Source organism: Drosophila bipectinata, chromosome 2L (genome assembly GCF_030179905.1).
Source record: "Drosophila bipectinata strain 14024-0381.07 chromosome 2L, DbipHiC1v2, whole genome shotgun sequence".
NCBI lineage: Eukaryota > Metazoa > Arthropoda > Insecta > Diptera > Drosophilidae > Drosophila > Drosophila bipectinata.
The window spans coordinates 18737536-18759384 of NC_091736.1; the positions used below are offsets into that span (position 1 = coordinate 18737536).

The window sequence follows — 21849 nt, forward strand, 5'->3', positions numbered from 1 at the left end:
TGCCGCACTTCCGTTGCGTCCAGCGTCTGCCTCCCATTGCAGCTTAATTATTCATTAAATTCAACTTAAATTCCATATTTGCGCCTGCAGTCATTTGTGGCCCAAATTTCGATGGCTGCCCCCGGCGATATGGGCTGCAGGGGCTTTTGTCTATCTGCAGGCTTTTGTCACCATAAACGAGAAGTGTTGGCCGATTATGAAATAATTATGGGCATTCGGCAGGTTGTGTCTGATTTTGTGGGCGGGGTCAACGTGCCTGCTGTCCGACTACACTGGGTCACAAAAAGGGAAGCTGATTCGCCTGCAAAATAATACATTTTTACACGCGTATTTTGTGAAAAGTATAAAATATTAAAAATATTTGGCTCATATCACACTCTCTGAAAATCGCATAAATTTTCGTTGCCTCGTGGTGTAATTAAATCCGATAGAGCACGTTTGACAACGTTTGTTTTGGCCATATCGGGCATCTAGTTGGCCTAGCCTATTGTGTTCTAATTACAATGGAAATGGGCCGGATCCCTGGCACAGTCTCTCTCTTTCACCTACAGCCGAAAACATTACCCAGTCTGTTTCTCTATGTAAATTTTCAAAATCTATAAAGTACAGCCCACCTGCCTCCGCTATTCAGCCCCCAGGCCCGTTCTTCGTGGAGAGACTGCGACATGCCTTGCATATTTAATCCTGGCTACATCGGTCCCGATCCGCCATGCTGCGACACCGACTGTTTGGAGGAAAACAACTGCCCCAACCCGGCCTGCGATGTTTGTCCGGAGGTGCAGCTGCCATGCTGCAGTCCCGCCCGTCCGAAGAAGGAGCCGGAGAAGGACAAACCCAAGGAGGAGCGGAAATCCAAACCTTAGAAGGGATGCTACCAGACTGATGCCTCAAGAAGGACTCGGATTTCCGGAGTGTATTTATTTTCCAATAATATAATGAAAAATAAACACATTTATTTAGATCAGATTCCTCGTCTTTGAATCGAACTAGTCTTTGCGTAAATGTTTACCATCAGTCCTAAATGAGATTTAATTACCACTTCCATCCATCCATGGTATCCACAACATGGTCTATAAACATCTCCTTTGAAAGGGATAATCCATTTCACCAAGAAACTGACACATCAAGACACATTCGACTCAAAAGTCAACACACAACTTCTCCAAACATATGTGCACACCCACATACGTTGTTTTAATTTATTTTTTCTCTCTGCTTGATTAAATACTTGGTAAGTAGGATGTATGACTAGCCACGGATGTGTGTAGACTGTTTGTGTTTCCTCAGACTATTACGAAGTGTTCAAAATGGCCTGCTGCAGATACTACTGCCCCCCCAAGTTCAACCCCTTTTACGTGGGTCCGTATCCGGATTGCGCCTGTGGGCCGTGTCCCTACGGGTGCTACTCGGGATTCACTCCGTGTGGCTGGGGTTGCTGTTGATGAGGTACTACTGGCATCCGCTTTGAACACTACCTAAAACTCAGGGAAGGAGTCAAGCTGAGCGAAGAACGTTTACTTCTGAAGACTTTGTCAATAGAATAATAAATCATAACATGCTTAACAAACAGTAAAAACACCTCATATATTTTCTAAATTATTTGCCTCATGTCTGCTTCGGTCGCACGCGTTGAGCTTGGTGTCCTGCAGCCGATTGGGGATTTGGCAGAGAGCCTGATTGCTCTAATCGTCAGATGGGCAATCATTTTCCACGAATCCTTGTTGGAAATGCACCAGGAACCGGAGCCCGTGGTCGATGTAAGCCAGGTTATACCCCTGATGGAGAAAATGGTCCGGATCGTACATGATCCGCCGCCAGAAATCCGTCCGGTGGAGACTGCGGTGATCAGCGAAGATTCCGTTATCGAATTGCTGACATCTCTGGAGTCTTTTATAACCTGGCTATTTCTATCTACGACATGGTAGTGTCGCTGGTCAGTAAGCCCCGCACAAGCTCCCTCTCGAAACCCAGGTTAGTTGCCTGAGAACTAGTTGTCAGCCAGGTAAGACGATCCTCTTTTCTATCCAGAGGAAAATGGATGTGGTGCACACGACCATCGGCGTGACCAGTATCTTGGCTCTGTTCCTGGTGGTGGCCAACTCGATTTCGCAGGTGAGTGACGTGGTGGCGGAACGCACCGCCACCCCCCTCTGCAGGGCGCTCAACTACGGCAGCCCCATGGGCGATCAGCTGGCTGCAGTCGAGGGCATAACCTCGCTGGTGGAGAGCGATGGAATGGATAACGCCTGCTCCATGGTCCAAAGTATCGGGGGCAGGGCCCGCGATATAGTGGGCACCTTCCTGCCGACACTCGATTGCGAAGGACGATTGGCCGCCAGCTCAGGCACCGGTGGGGAGAAGTCCGAGACCCAGGGTGAAGACAAGCCGGCACCGGAATCAGCGCCCCAACCCGAGGCAGATCCACCGGCAGAGGACTAGATCCCAGCAGGCTGTACTTTTTCTCAAAATTTCATATTTTTAAATTCCTAGTAGGCGTTGGAGCTCGAAATTTCACATTTTTGTCGACCTAGTCTAGACCCGACGGAGTTCAGGTCATTCCTTTTCAACATCTCGAACTGAACACATCGCTCCAGTAAAATAAAAAGGAAATGAAAAATTAATCCAAATTCTAAATTTTAGTTGAGGCCAAACACAACTATTTTCCCAGCAGCAAAAACCAAAATAAAAACGTAAGTATAATAAAAGAACCAAAAATAAATACTAAGTTTAAATCAAAATTATTAAAATTCAAAAAAAAAATTCAAACTCAAATTCAAATTAATAAATAAAAATAAATAATATAAAGAAAATATTAGGCATAATTTAAATATTAAAATAAATATTAATATAATATTTTATTTTATTTTCATAGTTCAAAAATATCAACAATATCTGGAGAAGCCGTTGGCCCTAACCGAAACTAAGCCTTCAACATGGTTCTGATGCTCGTGTGCTCCTTCGATCCCTTCTACATTGGACCCTGCCCTCCCGGCTGCTTGGCGCCTCTGAAGGGTGGATGCTGCTCTCCGTGCTGTGGCCCTTCCTGTGGACCTTGCTGCGGGCCTTGCGGCCCCTGTGGTTGCTGCAGCTCTTGCCCCTGCGGATGGTAGGGCGTCGATTGGAAATAATTTGGCGGAAACGTTGTGATGAGTAAGGAGCTATTTCATCCTTCCGTATGCCGACTACAATATGAGACTACCACGTTGTGAAAGCTGTACTCGTTGCTGCTGGGGAGATCAGTTGCTGTTGAATCTCGTCCCTTGGCCTAGGAACACTCACACCAGTTTCCTCATCCAAAACCATTTAGAGCAGACTGTTTCGAAATAAAGTGAATATAAAAGTATTTGGACTTGTCGGCTAGGGGGACAGAGGTTGCACTCCCACTAGTGCACATGTTGTCCTAGGTAAGGACTCGCCTAGAACAGCTGTTTCCTCGCAACACTTTCTGCGCAGACGCGCTTCCAACTCGAACGGGACAAACATAGAATGTGGAGCATTGTGTCAGGTCAAAGGTTGCCGCTTCCTACCTGAAGGTAGACTCTGAATTCGCCAGCGAATCTGATGCCTGATGCTGTTTTGTTTTTTTGGCTAAGCGCGATTTATAGCGGCATGCTGCGGTGTCCCTGTGTGCGTTATGCTTCCTTGAGGCATTTCCGAGGGGGGTAGTGTGTCGGCCATTTCACTCTCATTTTGGCATCGCTAGCGTTGTTTTCCCGCGGAATTTATTGCGGTAGGTCGGAATTTTCATTGCTTTGCCGCGACGGCCCTTCTTGGGGCGAGGTTTCCCTTTTTTCCTTGGGCTTTCCTCTGAGTGTGTGTGCTGTTTGGGGAGGTGTGGTTCGGGAGCATGTTTTATGGCCAAAGTTGCTTGCCTTCTTATATTTGAGTTTTAGTTTTCTAGCTGAAACTTTCCGGCAACTGCATTGTAATTCTAAGGATGTTGCACATAGAAGAAGCTCGTCTTTTCACGGTTCTATGAAAGAAGCAACAGTTACTCCTTAAAAGTGGGTTTAAACTGCTTTTAAAAAGGCTACTTGAGTCAAGTACAAACATTTTATTTCGATTAGATTTGACGTGGTACCAGTAGGCTTATAGTAGTACCAGTAAAAATTCTTAACATATAGATGGGTACAAGACTATGTCCTATGGACTAAAGACTATGTCCTTTAAGCCTGCGACTGTTTCCTTTATTAAAAATTATATTAAAATTATATAAAGTATTTAAATTTAAATTTAAACTAAAATCCCGTTGGGAACAAAACTAAAGATCGAAGCTCAGAACTCGAAAACATGGAATCCACGAAGTACACTTCGGGTTCGAACCTCAGAGGTCCGCTTGCAACCGGTTTGAACGGTTTGGAGCTCGAACCGAAACGTTCTCTCGGCTGGGGCTTGGGGGTTTATCTTGCTGGCGCGCTTTCGTCCGACTTCAGACGTTCGTGTGATTCTCGGGAGTGCGGTCGGTTACCGCGTAAACTGTAGTATCGGCTATAGACCAGATTCGGTCGGCGTTTCGCGTCAGTTTCCATATCCGCGCTGGGAGATTAAAGATCTGACAAGTGAACTTGACTTGGCCACAAATCAGGCCTAATCCTTGCGACAAACCTTAATTAAACCTGGCTAGTTAATTAGCAGCCGTAGCTTAATTTCAACTTTAATAAAAGGCAAAACCTAAAGACCAAGTTCCGAAACTAAATCAACACAAATAACGGTTCATTTGCTGAACAAACGGAACTGCGTGGACTCCACCATCGATTCCTGTGTGTGCCGGAGTCCAGTGCGTGTTAGTTATTGTGTGTGGCAGTGAACCCTGTAACAGATTTCATTTATTGGCGCCCAGCACCTGATTTGAATATCCACACAGACCAGCCCCGGAGGAGGATCCCTCCGCCAAATACTGGACCAGATTGTGTGCTTTGTGGTCGCCCCCGTGTGCCAGTGCCAGTTTCCATCATGATTTACAGCCGGTCCTGCAGCCGGAGTGATGTAAAGTGACGATTCCTGCTAATTTTCGATTTACATGCCGCTGTGGGTGTGGTAAGTGTGGTGCAAGATCCCTGTTTTTCAATTTTATGGCTATATTGATTGGGAAACAAATGCAATTTTCAGGGGGTGCAGAAAAGCTATTAACAAAGCCCTTAAAAGAATCCATTAATTTTTTGTTTATTTTCTTACAAGTTCAGTGTTGTTCTTTGCCTTGAAATGTCTCAAGTTGATTGCCTTTGCAAGTGAGAAGTTACCTCCGAATCGTGATAGGCTTACACCTGCTCCAATGACTTGTGAATCGGAAACCGCAGAATGAATACTAACCGCCACAGCGGTGTCAAGTAGCCCCTACTTCCGCCCTTCTGAGGCTTCCTCAAAAATCACTCGCCTTCCAGAACCTGGCTGTGACTAGAGGCGTTTCCCAAATAAATCATGAAGTAATTACAACTTTATCTTGTATCGATTTTTAGTTCGTTTTACGAAACGTAAATTAGCGCCCTTGAGTAATGTTGCCATAAATATCGCGACATTAGGGAAATTTTATTGGTTTCGGACGGCTGAAGATGATATTAATGGGAGCCATTAATATTTAATCTTCGACAACAGGTTCTAGCAGCATTAAGATCCAGAAGTTGGTCGAAAAAGAAACCCATCCATCCCATTATTTGGCAAGAAGCGTATTGAAAACTTTGCCGCACCTGTGACTGTGAAATTTTTAATAAAATATCCAGTAGAACTTCAATAAACTCGACAAAGCCATTCGTCATGCTCAAGTAACTTGGGGTTAGGACTTTTAGGGTTATACTTTTGAGTTTTTTGCTGGTCAGCGAACCAGTTTGGCAACATAATTATGCAACGATGCATGCAGCTGGGTATCTCAGAATAAAAGGGCTGAAAGACCCTTTCTTTCAGTAACCAGACACAACCATACACACATGTAATACACATTATCGTATTCATTTGGGTCACTTTCGGGCCAGAGCCGAATTGTAATTAAAATATGAAATTTCAATGCAGGCATACAAAATTTCACTCTCGTTTCAATCAAAATAATCGCATACAAAATTGCTTTCATAATGAAAGGAAACCGCGTTAGCCTTGGCGGGCTTTAAAGAGTTCAGTGCTGAGCGGAATCGACGTCATCAGCCGCAGGACTCCTAACCACCTTCATTATCGTCTGGCGGTAGGGTCTGCTTTGCATAATTTCATACATAAACTCTCGTTTTTGTGCGCATAATCCGCAGCTTTGATGACAACAAAATAGCGCAGGCTGAGTCGGGAGTCGAGTCTGAAAAATAAAATGAAAAGTGCTGGCAGGGCGGAGGTGTCGCACCACGCACTCAAAACTGCGGCTGTGGGTGCTAAATGTTCGAAAAATGAAGCGCTGAAAAGTTGGTCGCGGCGTTACGCATACGCCGTGTGGTGCTATGCGCGCCAAGTGGTGCGAGGATTACGCCCCGCCGCTCATATAGTTAATGACATGCAGCTGCTGTTTTACTTGCGGCTTCTGCCGTGACGCCTCCTGGAGCCCGCCTCCCGCTACAAACTTATGAATTTTAAGGTGATTTTCATGTCGCAGTAGCAAGTTCAGGAAAGTTTGGTCCTTCGGTGGCCGGGGGCCGTCACTTTACATCGGGGACTTGTCAGCAAAGGGTTGATCGAATCATAAATCAAACGGAGCAGTTAGCTCGGGTCGCAATCAAAATCATTCTGCGGTCTTCAACAGTTGTTGCCTACGCACAGTGCCTTCGCAAATGGTAATTAATCATCAAAAGTAATTGGTTTTCTGTTTTGATTTGACGTTTGAAAAATTGCAGCTGTGACAATTCAATCCCAGCCCCCCAGAACCATTTCTTTTGCTCTCCTGTGTTTGAAAAAGGCAAATTCGAATCGTTTTTTTTAACTGTTGAAAGAGAAACTGTAACCTATGCATGCAAATGCAAATTAAATATAAACGAAAAATATCTGTTGGAATATCTGAAAAATGTTGAATAACAATGGGCTTAACCTGCAACACAACAAAAGTGTCCTTGAAATAATCAATGGAATACTATTTGACAAAAAATGCATGCTGGGCTGCATATGGCTTTAATAGAATTATGAGGCTATGCTTTCATAATTTCGCTCTTAATTAATTAAGAATCAGAACCATTGAACTCGATTTTAATTGAAATTCTGCTCACTGTAATTTTTTCACTGGAGAACAGAGGCAACTGTGTATTGTTTTTTAAAACAATACTCGTAAATTGTGATAATAAACCAAAAGTTTCATAAAGTTCCGAAGAAGCCCCCCGCGTCGGCACTTAAAACTTCTCAAACGCAAATAGCATAGAAGTACGTTTCTTTACAATAAAAAATTATTAAATAAGCGTTAAAGTCTTTAAAGGGAATTATGCCCTGCAGTAGCAGACATAAACCCAACTTTTTACTCGTCTTTTTCCGTGGCACTTCAAAAGGAATAAAACGAAGCCCCAACTGAAAATATCCCCACAAAAATACACACAATTTCTCAGTCTTTCGTTGACTTTTTTCTCGTTGTTTGGCAAGCCTGAAAGTGGCCCTCGTGGTTCGTATATTTGTTTTGTTTCTTCCTCCTGGGTGGTGTGAGTATCACTGCTAACTCAATAACAAAATTTGTTGTTTTTTTTCGTTGTTCAAGTGGCAGAATCGCCAAAAAAGCATCGCATGTGTTTGTTTTGGTTTCGTATTGAAGTTTATTTTATAAATGAATATTATCGTCCAATCCAAAGGGTACAGAGTCACCTCTTAAGGGCTTATCCAAACTTTGTTGTTCGCTTAAAATGTATAAAATATAATTTCTGTTTATAAAAGCTTCTGGCTACTAATTGAAATGTCTAGTTCGAGAGGCTTTTCCTGGATATCCATCAGTCGATTCGCTGTGGGGCTCGGCCAGTCTTCCTCCACTCCCCATCACGTGCTCCGTATAATTTACTTCTCAATTAAATACCACTTGGGCCGTCATGAATGCGCATATTCGCTGCTGCTGTTACTCCACATAAATATTTATGCGGGACTTAATCAAAGGAAAAAACTCTGTGACTGAGAGACGCAGATGTAAGCCAGCTTCGGGTTTACAGGCTCTCGTCCCTTTCATTACATTTCATCTATTTGCGCCGGATCAACTCATTTCTGTTTATTTAAACATTAAATGTGCTTACATTTGATTAGCGACCCAAGTTTATTTCCATATCAGTGTGCAGCGACAGATCTTTCCTCACCCGAAAGCCACAGCCATAATAAATTTATATGCTTGCCTCGCTTTTAATTTGTTTCTCGTTTTTATATATTTGTTGGTTTTGAGCTCATTACCATGTCTTTGGCGCGGGGCCGGGGTGGCCTATCTTTTATGTGGGCAGTCGCATTAAAATGCATGAAATGCGCAATTAAAAACGAGGACAAAGTCCCTTTGTAGATGGCAGCAGGATACAGTTTCCTTTTAATTAAATATGTAAGGACATTTTATATTTAAGCACATATCGATGCTTAATTAAAAGCACTTCTGTGTGGCCAAAAAGGGTTTTACATTTTGCATTTCGCGTTCGGGGTTGGACGAGTGGGAATCTTTTTTGGGGACTTTTTAAAGTCAATATTTGTCTGCAACTGTGATTCTTGCTGCCGTGGCTTTTTTTGAGCACCCCGATGTGGTAAGTGCCGCTGGAACTCTTGTCAGCTCGTTGTTTCGATGACAAATGGGCACAATTGCCTTTCGCCGAGACAGGAGCATCGGCATCGGCATGCGGCATCGATATGACCAAGTCGCGTCTCTTGGCAATAAAAATAAACTGTTTGAGCCACGGAGGCGAACCCTACCAGTATCCTTTTGGATTCACGATGAGCAGTCGAGCGTAAAAGTATGCGAATCGCTTGGCATATTTATTTGTATTTTCGCGACCCGCCAAAAGTTGTCAACATGGATCAATGCGGTGCCAACTTTCGACTGGCTTTGTCATCGGTTCGCTTTCGAGTTATGTAACCATATCCGTTATCCGTATGCACATAAAAGACAGTGTATTGTCGGTTAAAGTATCATATTTCTCCCCCCATTTTCATAATATTATGATTATCGTCGGGAATCGGGCGAGAGTGCGTGTGTGGCCCAAAAACAAGGCGACAAATCGGGCGCTGAGAATTTTTGTTTCCAGTTCATTTGGCCTGCTGGCGTGTCCCTCGTTTGCCGCCAATAAGGTTAAATGGATCAGGAACATAACAATTGCAGGGATGATTGAGCCATCAAGCCAGTTGACGATGTGTGGCAGAGAACGGTCGTGTATTTGCATACATGGAGTGAAAAATCTGTTTATCTCTTGTGTATAAAAATTTTTTAAATATTTTAGTTTCCGAATAAAGGAATTTTTTTTGTTTTGACAAAAAATGTTGTGTTTTCTGAAGGATTCTTAAGTTCATTTCAATGCCATGCACTGTATGGTTGCACATGCAGCCCTCCCAGAGCGCATCAAGCATACGCAGCGTGTGCCCTCGGAAAAGAGGGAAAGCCACTCGTGCTGCACTAATTGCTTGACAACATTCCAACAATAAAATTTGAGGAGCAACTCCCACAGAGGAACTGCGAAACGGACAACAGAAATATTATGGAACTCAATTTGCTAATTGCCATCAGAATAATGAAGTCTGCCCGTCGGACTTTGGAGGTCTCGGGCTGATTGCAACCATCAAGTATCATTCGAGTAATTTGGAGTGCACTTTCCAGAGCATCTTCAGCTTGTTGGGGTTCTACTTTGAAGTTGCATTCCTCTGGCTAGTGAAATCAACTTGGCTATTTTTACGCTAAAGGCTATTTCTTTTTAAACTTGTGTTTGCTCTAAAAGGGTAGAATAATAAGCGGAGGTTAGAATTTTAAATAGTCTTCAAAATATTTTTATTTTAATATCTTGCTAAATATTTCTAAACCCTATTGTGGCATAGCTGCTGCAATAAAATCGAGCGAAATACGGAGACCAGAACTGGCGGAAAAGAACAAGGAGGAAAGTTTGTTGCTCACGAGTCAAACAAATAAAAGTTCGGCTTCAGTTCAGTGGAAAGTTCATGGAAGCCCCATCCGCACTCCTGCGATCCTTGAGGTGTTTTCCCAGCAACTTTGTTTTCCGCATGTGGATGTGCCGGGTGTTGTTCGCTCACTATTCTCGCCTTTTTCCCTGCCGGCGCCAAGTTTTCATTTATCCTTGCTTATTCCTCGTCCATTTATGTCTTGTTAGGAGTTTTATATGCTCCGTTCTCTATATTTACTTATTTTTTGCCTCACAAGTTTCCTAAACTGCTCGCTTACTAAGCTTTATTCTGTTTGCGAGGGTCGGAGTTGAGGGAGAGCCTTTAAGCGCTTAAACAGCTAGGCGGTTAACCCGATCCCGATTAATTTCACTTCCCAATAAGCGTCTTGTGTGGCTTTCTTCATTCGGTCTATACTTTAAATGCCAGCAAGACATTTAAATATATATTAAATTTTGGCATCTCGCTGGCAAATAAACTCGCTCATTAGGTCGCAGGGCTCGTAAAAAACGTTTCCGTCTAAAATCACATGTAAATTGAATGTCAGCCCGTTGGCAGAGCTGTCGCCCGCTAATTTGATCTAAATTCACGCACTCATTTACTTAAAATATGCGTAATGACAATTTGATTAGGGTAATTTGATGTTGATCTTCAGCGGCGCGTTGCCAAATCCGCAACATCGTCAAGGCATCCGGCGAGGACAGCCGCCGGGACATCCGAAGCCAACAAGGCGGAGAGTCGTGTAATCATTTTGGTGGCAATTTGGCGATGGTTGTGAGCCGTTTATGTTAAATTAATATGCAACAAGAAAAACAACAAGCAGAAGGCAAATTGCGGCAATAAATTAGGCTCTGACTGGAATGATAATGAAAATGTTTCCTTAGGCCCGCTTTTAGCCTCAAAAGCTGAACGAAAGTTGTCTCCAACTTATGAAGAATTTTTGGCTGTAACCCCTTTCCCAATGCTTCGCTGAAAAGTTACACGTTTTATGGGAAAACTCGTTCTGTACTTTGAATAATAGCACGTTTTCGGTGGCCAAAAATTCAACTGGAATAAATGTCCTGCGGCCGCCCTGCCTACGTGTCCTGGCAGCCCAAAAAGTCTGTCGGAATCAGTTGACCCACGCCGCCGGCAGCCTTAATTTTCATTAAGACATTTTTCACTACTATCCTTCTGGCCAACTTATTCAATTTCAGTTCTTGGGCAAGTTCTCAGCCAAGTCCTTAATTTGGCGCAGAAATGTATTCATTCATTCTGGAGAGCCCAATCAAGTATGGACTAGAGTATTACCAGGACCTACCTTACTTCTATGTATTAAACACTTAAACCAGTAACTAATATGCCCGAAATTACTTTCGGTCAAAATCACACTCTGCCGCCGTAAATTCCACAAACACGTACTCCAAAAACACGGTCCACAGGCTCAGGAGAAAGTCACAAAGGACTCAAAGAAGCAGCCGCAAACAAAATAAAAACTGGGTCCTCCTCGGCCCAGACGAAAACTCAAAAACACAATACATTTCGCAAAATACACACACCCAGCCACACACACCCAGCTCCTGGGCGGGCGCATTGTTACAAATGGCGAACTGGAAACACAATTCGAGGCAAGTGTAGCGAAAATATTGTGGCAAATACTTTAAATTTAATGTAAGTGGCTGTCGGAGGGAGAGCTGTATGCCACTGTTAGCTTGTGTATGCAACGAAAGAGAGGGCAGATGAAGTGCGAAAGAGCCAGGTAGTGAGTAAAGCATCTTTACGGCCCAGAAGTGTTTGGGCAATATTTTCATAATTAATGGCACGTGCATTGAGTGGCCGAGTCCATCAAGGAAATAATTACAATTTGAGGTGCAACATGGCAATGGTGTGGTCAGGACAATTAAATATAAATAAAGGCCGGGCGGAGTGTGTGCGGAGCAGATTGTGGTTTATTGACCAGCAGGCTCCGACCCGCCAAGAGCCCCTTCTTTGCTGCGGTTAACCACATACTATAATCCTAGAGTGGAGAGCAATTGCCTAAAAACTGTTTGCTTTTTCAGAGTTCTTAAATTTCTGGCCGCCTAAACATATGACTTTTTCTTTAAGACCCAGGAGCTGCTACCTTAGTTTGGGAGTATTATTTATTCAGCATAATTTCCGCTTCTTTTTATAAACTCGCCCGCCCTAATTTCGGTTCAAGCTTTAAGCAAATACAATACAGAATTATGAAAATTCATAATTTGCTTAAATGGCCAGCAGCATTAAACTGGGTAGCCCCCACAACAGGATCCGGAGGTTCCTTCCACAATCCGCCGAACCGAAAAAAAGTCTACAATGTACGGAGCAACCGCAAGGACGAGGACTGGCGTCGCTTATCTATGTGCATAAGTTATGAAGGCTGGGGCCAGAAGCTGCTCATCGTTAAAACGTGTTCAGTGTCACGTTGGACAAGGATGCCCCACCTCCGTTGGGGTTCTTTGGGCCTTTTGCCTGGCAGGGCTTAATGCCAGATTGGGTGTATTTAAAATGGCAGAATAAAATGTTTACATGCGAAAGGGAATACGTTAACACATATTCCCAAATAGGGGTGAGGCGTGGCATACGCCAGCGATAGTCTCCAATGCACTCTTAGCCCACAAACTGAATAAATGACGGTCCAAGGACCGTTCCAGGATGCAGATGGACCCAGGGTGCGGCCATACAAAATGAAACACAGAGAGTGGAATGGGAAATCACTTGATCCGGCTTACTTAGTCCAGAGGTGAACCTAGTGGTTGCAAACATTGGACTCGTTTGAGTCCAAATCTTACACTGCCAACCAATACCCTAAAAGTACACTTAGTTTATATTTTTGAATATTTGTTTAAGACTTTGAATCTAATCCGAATTCCTAAAAACCATAAAACCAATATTTCTCGGCCTGAACTTCGAGTGTCTAATACGATTTGAAAGTGGATTTCTCTCTCTGTGGCACACAAGGCGTGCAGGAGGCCAACCACGGAGCCCATCCGACTGGACCACAAACCTCCAACCCACAAACGCACCTCCCAAGCCGAGTGCGGGTGCAGCTCGGGTGCTGGAGGCCTCGAGTGCAGCAGAGACATACTTGGCAGGCTTTCAGGAGCCCTGCCCTGCCTCAGAACCTTGCAGAACTCTGCCTCGTAATTTCTGCCAGCCTCTTTACGCATTGTTAATTTTTTATGGGCCAAACGAAAATTTTCACTCAAGATTTATGTGCCCTCCGACAAAGTACTCGGCTGCAGAACTCCAAAAATGGTCAACTTTCCGCCCCGCAAGGTAATGGGAATTAGCCACCGTAGGATTCTAGAGTCTAGACTCTAGACAGACTTTAAGCTTTTTTGGGACTTATGCTTTAAGATAAACAGTAAATTTCCACTTGCCCTTAAAAACAAATCTTCGTTTAATCACAATTTGGCTTTTAATTACTCGCATGCCAAATATTTGTGAAACCTAAATCATTTGGAGGCATTTGGCGCCGTTTTCCGTTTGGCATTCTTGGCAGCGGCACAGAAACTAATTTTTGCGGCAGTCTTGGTTGGCCACCACAGTCGCCGCAAAGTTCTAAACTTGCCAAGAGAGCCGGAATTCAATTCACTTATTGCCGAAACATCAAAACCAAAAATATCTAATTGGGAGACCGCATGTCGTCCCGGGCCACTCCTGTTACCGACCAACCTTTGAAGCTGCAGGGAAAATCGATTAGCCGACCCGTTGACCAGAAAAGTTTGTTTATCGCTCACCGTGTGCCGGGAACCCTCGTGTCGGACCGAACTTTTCCCAAATTATTTTTGTCTTTTGCATCGGAGGATTCATTTCAGTTAGTTAGCGCTCTCTGATGCATTTCTGACCCCGAGTCGCCCGATTTTTGGCCCGTCCTTGTTAGATTCCCCCTTCCGATTTCTCCTTCTTGGCATTGGAATTCTGGCCAAATCTGCATAGGTCCACAAAAGTATTGAATTAAATTTATGGAAAGCAAGTTATGCGGTTGGTTTTTCCTTGCTTATCTCCGAAAGTGTCGAGCCAGTTATGCTTAGGGCTTCAGCTCTTGAATAGAAATAATCCATAACCAGCTCCCTCCGAGGTACCCTGGCTCCCTAGATATTAGCCAAAATTTTCAGCTTTGGAAAATGGAATTTACAGCTCTGTCAGGCAATTTTGATCGATCGCCGAAGGCAGGGCTCAAAACGCGTGTTGAGCACACACCGATAGCCGTTTATTCCCAGCAGCCGTGTATCTGTCGGACCTTTTCAATTAGTAATTTTAATTATCCTGACTGGGGGCAGAGCCCTAGCCGGACTAGATGGACTAGTGTGCGAAATTCACAAAATTCCGGGCCCAGTTGGGGGGTGTTGGCTTTTGTTCAACTGTTTGTCTGCGGAAATGGAGCTCTGCATTTTGCCAAACTGTTATTCGGGTCACACAAACAAACAATCGACGCCCAGCCCCCGGGTGGGGGAGTAATTTGTAATATATATTGGATATATATCAATACCGGGTTTCATTTCGTGTCGTTGATTAGCATGTGATTTGCATATTTGCATTTCGGGATATCAAGTGCAGCTTTTAATTTAAGCACGGATGTCACCATTCCCAGGTGAAATATATTCCAGCAATAGCAAATCTATAGCTTTATAATAACATTGCAAAAATATCATATTCGCATGCTTTTTTACCCCTGAGGCTTGCCAGCTCCTCCATCTAACTGGCTTGCTCAGTTTGCCTAATAATGCATATGACGCACTCGGCGAACTCTGTCGCTTTTTCATTTTTTGCTCCACTTGGAAACATATTTGCACAAACTGCCGAAAATCCATTTCGATTTCAAGCCATTAGTGGCCCCGACGCCGTCCCCGTCCCAGTCAAAAATCTGAGTGTGGAGATGCGGACAAAGTTTTGTTTTCACGCTTCGGCATTAAAAGAAAACAGTTGGCCCAAAACGGCAGCGAGGAGTGGCCCCAAAGTTTTGCAGTTTTGTCTGCAGTGCACCCTGCAGAGGTCTCTTTCGCTTTCGATCTGTTTTTTTCTTGGCTGCCATTTTTCAACTTTGACTGTTTTTTGCGGATTTTCTTTGTTTGTTTGTTTGGCGGCGAAAAATTAAAGGAAAATAACAGCGGTAATGAAATAGAAATAAGCGACCGTTGACTCCTCCACACCCCCGGAGTGGCAACGCATGTGAATGTCCTCTTTTGGAGAAACTTTGTGGCTGATGCTTCTGATCGACTAGCAGTGTAACTTTTGCCAGCAAACTTTTCAACTGCTTGACAATTAGCCATAAAAGTAACAGGAATTCAAGAATATTTTTAATAAAGAAAGAGCTCTCCATTTGCCGATGTAATCCCAACAGTGGTATCCGAAACTTTTCTGTGGAAATGTCCTATGGGCATTTCCTTTTAAGATTTTAAATTAATTCTCTAATCCGGTTGAAACTTTTTGGCCACATAAGTATGCAGTGGCAACAGCAGCAGCAGCTTTTGAATTTTGCAACGCGCTCCCCTGCCACTCCACCCACACGCACTCTTATATATAATTTAATTAAAAATACGAGTATCTCTTTGGCTTCGTGTTTGCCAAAAAGTTGGCCAGCGAAGTAAAAAATATGACTAACGATGTGCACGAGTGCCACGCCCTCTAAGCGCTCTGACGTCCACACTAACTGGCTGGAGTGAAGACCCTAGCTGAGATGGTTACGGTTACGGGGTATCCACGTGGCGTGGCCGGCTGTGCCACTGGGGGTCATGTGGGTCAAGTTGCTGGTCAAGAGGGTGGGGGCCGCCCCTCCTGTGGTCTGTGTTGTCCTGGCTAGGGTTAAGTGGTTTTTAATGAAAGTTAGCATCCGTGTTTATGGAACTTGTTGTTGGAATCTGGACTGCTGGGCTGCTGGGACCGGAACTCAAATTATCGACTATGGTACTTTCGCTCAGACGAAATCAAAAGGCAGCGAGTGATTAAACAGAGTCCAGCCGAGGTCGTAAGGTCAGACCTGATTAATTGTTTTGACTTTGATGCTGCTCCGCGGTTGAATTTGCTTAAATCTTCCTTAAAAGGAAGAGAGCCGCTGGTGCAGCGCACTTTTTAATACAAATATTATTCCTTTCCTTTGTTTATTTTGCATCAAGCTTTTTATTGCTTTCCAGCAGCAGCAGGTCCTGCATATCTTTTGGTTATATTTTTTCCTGTGAGCTTTCGTTTTGGCTTTGCGAATTTTTGCGGCACTTTTTCAGTTGATTTCCTGGCCCCGTGCTTCCTGATCGGAACTGTGTATTTCCGGTACGTCCATTACGAATTTTAAATGCAATTCTGCTTTGTTGTGGCCCTGTGCTTTTTTACCTTTTGGCCTTCTTTTTTTTTGGCAACCGGGGCACAAAATTGGCAACTTCGAAGTTGAAAGAGAGGAATGTTTTGACAAAATTTTGTTTATCAATCGCTGCGCAGATTAAAATGTTACCCACAGTTTATTCTAAAATATTTATGCGCCCAATTAAAATTAATTTTCCGGTGAACTTTGGTCGCTTCCGCCGTAAACTACGTGCCATCTTCATAATTAATTCGTTTGTGTTTGGCACCTAGCACTGCGTTTAATAAACCCGGTGAGATTTGTATCTGCAACATTTGTCTTCGCCCTCCCCGGTGTGGTCAGAGGTTTTCCGGTGTGCTTTTCCCCAAAGTTTTCCCCAAATGTCCCGGTCCCAGTCCCAGTCCCGGTTCTGAATTCCCCACAGATTTCGGGGCTGCTTAACATGCCTGTCGCCTAGGCTCAACGCTCAGTGATTTTAATTAACATTTCTGATTTTGTGGCTCACCATGACCCCCGCCTTTGAGTGTCTCAGGTGTGCCGGTGTGTGGTCGGGGTTTATTAGCACACCTGTGTACCGGTTACACTCAGAGCATTAGCTTTAACTTTGTCTGCCGAACTAATTGAATTGCTGGCCTAATTAAGCCGGGGGATAACTTTTCTGTGACTCAGATTTTGTCGGCTCCTAATGCATTTCATTTGACTTGATTAAGTTATTTTCGTCCTCGTATTTATGTAATATTTGTGAATATTGTTTCCTTTTCAGACAGACGACTGTGCCGAAAGTTCAATCAACCCACACAAGAGGGTAAGTTAAATGGCAAATATTTGATTTCCCCAACTTGCAGTGACAGGTCGACGCAAACATTTCCAGCTTGACAGTTTTCAATGCTTTGACAGCTGCACTCGCCCGTCCATTCAGCTGTGCATCCATCATGGCATCTATCAGGGGCGGCCAATAGTCAATGGCATCATTTTTGGCATTGCTACAGCTCCGTTTAAGGAAATGTTTTCAATGAATCTTGCCAATAATTTCTCTTGCCACAGGCCCCCGGCAAGGAAGCTTGTTAAACAATATTCCTTGCCATGGCTCAAAGGCAGTGAACTCGATACAAGTGCGGGACTGGGAAGTGGGGGAAATTGCAAACTGAAATCCAATATCAAAGCGCCAAATGACTGCAAGCTAAAACTACGGCTGCCAGTATATTTTCTTTGACTCTCTGTGCCACTACCAGTGGGGGATGATGAGGATGACATCCGTAATCAAACGGAGGAGAAATCTAATTATGAGCATACACAAAAAGTTGGGCCAAGAAGACATAACTATGCGAGGATATGCTATGCTTTGCCAGGATATGCTGTGACTATTTCTGAAAAAAAAACTAGAATCAAATTAAATCGAAAGAAAACTAATATTAAAGGATGAGAATATGTCATAGGTTTTTTTCTATGAAAGACCATCTCAACTCGTATAGGACTTGGCCCATTTGATAAAGTTGATAGTCCTGAAAAGGCCAGATAAGATCTGCCTGAGAAATGCCTGGATGTGGATGTGAATGGCAAAGGCGAAAGCAAATGCCGAGTCACAAAGAATTGGCGGAAGGAGGAGCATAAATTATGAAAAGAAAATTTCATGCATGTGCATAAGGAAGCGGAGAGGAGTATCCTTCCTGCGAACGCTATCAGCTCTGCGTCCTTCGTAATTAATTTGATTTCATTCATTTGAGCCGAGAAAATGTTAAAAAAGGGCCAAAACAGGGCCAGTTGAATTAATTGAAAGGCAAGTCAGGGAAAGGCGAAAGACAGCGTCTATATATTTGCGAAGTTTAAGTCTTAAAGTGGAGGACTCGTCCATTGAACCCTTAATCCTTTAATGTTAAAGTCCCCACTAGAGTTACTTGATACTTTCAAAAAAATTAATTCTTAAAGGATAATTAATTTAATTTGCAAACATCTCCTGGTTTATTATACATTTCCCAGACTCGCCTTGCACTCCAGAGAAGTATTTAATGGGTTATGGGAAACAAAAGCCTTCACAGCTTCATTGTGCTGCCATTTTCGTCCTCTACTGGCCGGGCGTGTCGACATTGGTAATAAAGCGCTCACTTGCATTTGTCCAGGATGCCATGAAACTGGGGATGGGTGGGTGTGCGTGAGTGTCTGTCTGTATGAGTGTGAGTGTGGCGAGTGCTCGACACGTGAACCGACTACTCGTGTGGGTGTGAGTGCGCCCGAATGAGGTTAAGAGCTTAATGAGTGCTGACAAGGCAACCTGTAGTTGACATATGACATTTTTATGTGCCTTGAAGCCTTCGCAACAAGGGTTTCCATTAATACACATCCTTCTCGGAGCCTCCAAGATCCCAACTGTTCCAGCCCGGCCCGCTGCTCCTTACCTACTTTCAACATGTATGTAGATGCCCCAAGGTAAATGCTAAGGTTTCGACTTAATTAGTGCTGAGAGTTAGCCTCCTTTTTATGATAGTGTGTCCTGTGTCCTGTGCCCTCTCTGCCTGTACTTTTTTGTTGTAAGTGTGCACGAGGGATTGTGTGTGAAAATGCGTAGAAAATGTGGCACAATTTTCGGTCGTTTAACTCTGGTATTTTGGGTTTCCCCTACAATTTCCAAGGGACAATAGAACGGTTCAGTTATTTATTTTGGGGTATGTCGTACATTCTTGGGATTTTTTCGGATTAAAGTTACGAGTCTGTAGTCGAATTCTTTATTTATTTTATTGACTAAATATTTTAGCTCCACTTCATCTAGTTTTCGAAAGTTAAGATAGCTATTAATTGGGGATTGCACCTATGGTCTTTCACAATGGTGGACTAATTGGATTAAATAGAGTTTGTTTGCTTTCGGTACCGGTTCCCTTTCGTCAATTAGCCCCGACAAGCCAACAAGTTATGCAGTTGCAATCGCCACGCTCACCAAACAACATGTAAACACACATGTCGCCTCCGAAAGAAACCTCCCTGTCCTTGTGCCATCCAGCTATGTGTGCACACATATATCTGCGGTACATAGAGGGTGGCCACTGGACCATTTTGTAGTCAGCCACGTTGTTTGGCATTGTCGACCACTCGTGGCCATTGTTTATCTGACTGCTGGTGCCGCTGTTGATATTGCAAGCTGATGACATTAATTGTTACATTTTGTGTTGCTGTTGGTGTTACTATTGGTTCGACGGTTGTCTGCTCTTCAGCGCTCTTAACGGCTGGCTGGCTCCAAGTTGTAGTTCAGGTACTCCTCCCGTTTCAAGCTCTCGTCTCGACACTCACTGGCGGATCAGTTTCGTTTCCAGCTCTTGATTTATTAGCCCGACTTGGCCGCCGCAGGCCGCATTAGTTTTAACGACGGCGGGAAGCCTTGTGCCAACTTAGACAGTTTTAATTAAATTTTAATTAATTATTCATAATGCAGGCGGGCAGGGGCTTTATGTGCTCCCAAAAATTTATAGCCAAAGTGTGTTGCATATTTTACAACTGGGCGGCGGAGAGTGAGTGAGTTCTTGAATAATGTTTTGGCATGTTGCGGCTTAAAGAAATTAGAGCGTTTAAGACTTTATTAAGAAGTCTTTTTTCGGAAAAACTATTAACTTTCAGAGAACTTTAGGCAAGCCTTTTAAAGATCTGATGTTTAAATTTCATTATTCAATTGCTGTAACATTGTAGACTGCGGATTGAGTGCCAAAGGTTACAAGTCAATTACGCAATTGAACATCGCGCCGCACTTGAGCAAATCATTTGACAGACAACCGACAGCGCAAAAAAAGGGTACATGTGTGATGAAAAGAGCAGCGGCATTGGCTTGATGGCATCATGAACCCACACACGCAATATCAACAAGTTCATTAAAAAAGTTAGCACAAAAGCAGCAGCGGAAAACCAGGGAAAAAACCATCGACTGAAGCCAAACGGACGGAACCCCGCAAATGTAACGCTTCACTAGAACTTGGCGAGTTGTTATTTTTTTCTCCTTCCATACTTTGTTATCTGCAGTCCCTGAGCCCCGACCCTTTTAGCCTCAAAGGAGAGGGGGAGCCGGAAATGATGCGGCTCATTTGTGTCTTACCACAAAATGGAGGAGAGACTACCATAAATGCAGAGATTAAAAGGAGCAAACATTTTTTTATTAACAAGTGAGTCTGGGGAACCCACTCCCTAGTTTCTTGACAAAATTTTACTGCCAAATGCTGATTTTTTTTTTTAGTTAAATGTTAGTATTTGCTGGCCACTTATACATTAAGCTCATAAAACGGAAATCATTTCCTCGACGAGCAACCCCAATCGAATTGAGCTTGAATGGGCTTCGAGGGTGCTAGCTCCGACCGGAAATGACTCGGCAATTGAATTGTGTGCGAAATACCAATGCTCGGATGCAAAGTAACCTGGAAACATTTCCCGCATGCACATTTGGTTGCACCTTAATGACGTCAGCCAAGTGTGTCGATGTCCGGAGTCCACGAAAGGGTTAAAAAAAAAAAAAAGAAAAGACAGCGAAAGGGGAAATCGACACGGACCTGAAAAGTGAAACCGTGAAAAGTTGAGAGCGACGGTTTCCCTTTGTTATGCACATGAATTGTTAAAGGGAGCGAACCTCCACGGGCACCTCCAGCGGTCTCCCCTTGCCGGAAGTTTGTGGTGGGAAATTTCATTTATGCTGACACTTGACTTGACTTGACCCCCTGCCGGCGTGTCCTTTCCCTTTGTTGTTTGTTCTGCGATTTTTATTCGGGGGGCCGGGCTTAATTTGGTGCAAATAAATAATGGAAACAGACGGCGAGTTGAGTTTGCCAGTTCGATTTGGCCTTGTCGTTTAATGAAGTTTATATTGTGTTCGAGCTGTGCACTTTGTTCCTTCCTCCTTTGCTTTATATATAGAGAAAAAATTTTAGATACTTTTTTTCCATTTTTTTGTTAGTTTTAAAAATAAACTTTCATATCAAAACTATGACAGTCCCAATGGTGCTTAGTTTCCAAGTAAACTTATGTTTTAATGTCCTTTTAGTTGCTGCAACTTTTTATCTCAGTGCAGCCACATTAGAGCGGAAACGTGTTGACTGCACAACAGTCGGATGTCCCAGTTCGCCGGAGAGGAAAAGGAAAAGCATCGAATGGACAGTGCGGAGTGGAAAGTGCTGAGCAGATAGCGCTCTTCCTTGTGCCACACTTTGCTCGTTTCCCTGATTCCTGGCATTGACTCGGTTTGTGACAATTTAATTGTTTTGTAATTGAAGAGACTTGGCTGCGGGTCGCCGAGATTTATGGCAAAATTGATTGGGGAATTTCATGTGGCCTTCGCGGGTCAAATGCCAGTACTTTCTGTGGAACGCCAGCCGGCGGTGATCCCGGAATAGAACCTCATGAAATTTGCAACACCTTTGTCGGGGTATTTATTTGGAATTCGCAATCGAATGCACAACTTCAGCCAATTGACATCAGCCAGTCAGAGATTAAACATTCAGGAGCTAAATATTTGTGCTGTGACTATTGTATGCACTAGTTAATCGAATGCAGGATGAATAAGTTATGAGTGAGTGCTG

General features: G+C 43.6%; 6 protein-coding genes across 6 annotated transcripts in view; all 6 read left to right on the top strand.

Annotated features, from left to right (window-relative positions):
• The first annotated feature begins 497 nt into the window (after window positions 1-497).
• Window positions 498-966, top strand: LOC108132240 (uncharacterized). Its single transcript, XM_017251569.3, has one exon. It carries the CDS (start codon window positions 666-668, stop codon window positions 861-863), a length of 198 nt encoding a protein of 65 aa, XP_017107058.1. The 5' UTR covers window positions 498-665; the 3' UTR covers window positions 864-966.
• Window positions 967-1080: 114 nt separating this feature from the next.
• On the top strand, window positions 1081-1583 carry LOC108132242 (uncharacterized). The gene is made up of 2 exons (XM_017251571.3): window positions 1081-1231; window positions 1288-1583. Exon 2 carries the CDS (start codon window positions 1308-1310, stop codon window positions 1440-1442), a length of 135 nt encoding a protein of 44 aa, XP_017107060.1. The 5' UTR covers window positions 1081-1231; window positions 1288-1307; the 3' UTR covers window positions 1443-1583.
• A 24-nt stretch (window positions 1584-1607) lies between these two features.
• Window positions 1608-1925, top strand: LOC108132239 (uncharacterized). The gene has a single exon (XM_017251568.3). The coding sequence runs from the start codon at window positions 1608-1610 to the stop codon at window positions 1923-1925; it is 318 nt and encodes a 105-aa protein (XP_017107057.1).
• Window positions 1926-1936: 11 nt separating this feature from the next.
• LOC108132238 (uncharacterized) lies at window positions 1937-2689 on the top strand. Its single transcript, XM_043213883.2, has one exon. It carries the CDS (start codon window positions 2035-2037, stop codon window positions 2437-2439), a length of 405 nt encoding a protein of 134 aa, XP_043069818.1. The 5' UTR covers window positions 1937-2034; the 3' UTR covers window positions 2440-2689.
• LOC108132241 (male-specific sperm protein Mst84Dd) lies at window positions 2537-3343 on the top strand. Its single transcript, XM_017251570.3, has 2 exons — window positions 2537-2690; window positions 2873-3343. Exon 2 carries the CDS (start codon window positions 2934-2936, stop codon window positions 3108-3110), a length of 177 nt encoding a protein of 58 aa, XP_017107059.1. The 5' UTR covers window positions 2537-2690; window positions 2873-2933; the 3' UTR covers window positions 3111-3343.
• A 1067-nt stretch (window positions 3344-4410) lies between these two features.
• The window catches only part of rdo (reduced ocelli), a 44752-nt gene continuing 27313 nt past the window's right edge, over window positions 4411-21849 (top strand). The window contains exons 1-2 of the mRNA XM_017251859.3: window positions 4411-5037; window positions 17070-17111. The gene's annotated coding sequence lies outside the window, so the exon portion shown is untranslated. The remainder of the gene's footprint in view (window positions 5038-17069; window positions 17112-21849) is intronic.

What these genes read in the sequence shown, in the direction of transcription:
- LOC108132240 (XM_017251569.3), top strand. Translation starts at nt 666, where the DNA reads ATGCCTTGCATATTTAATCCTGGCTACATCGGTCCCGATCCGCCATGC.
- LOC108132242 (XM_017251571.3), top strand. Translation starts at nt 1,308, where the DNA reads ATGGCCTGCTGCAGATACTACTGCCCCCCCAAGTTCAACCCCTTTTAC.
- LOC108132239 (XM_017251568.3), top strand. Translation starts at nt 1,608, where the DNA reads ATGTCTGCTTCGGTCGCACGCGTTGAGCTTGGTGTCCTGCAGCCGATT.
- LOC108132238 (XM_043213883.2), top strand. Translation starts at nt 2,035, where the DNA reads ATGGATGTGGTGCACACGACCATCGGCGTGACCAGTATCTTGGCTCTG.
- LOC108132241 (XM_017251570.3), top strand. Translation starts at nt 2,934, where the DNA reads ATGGTTCTGATGCTCGTGTGCTCCTTCGATCCCTTCTACATTGGACCC.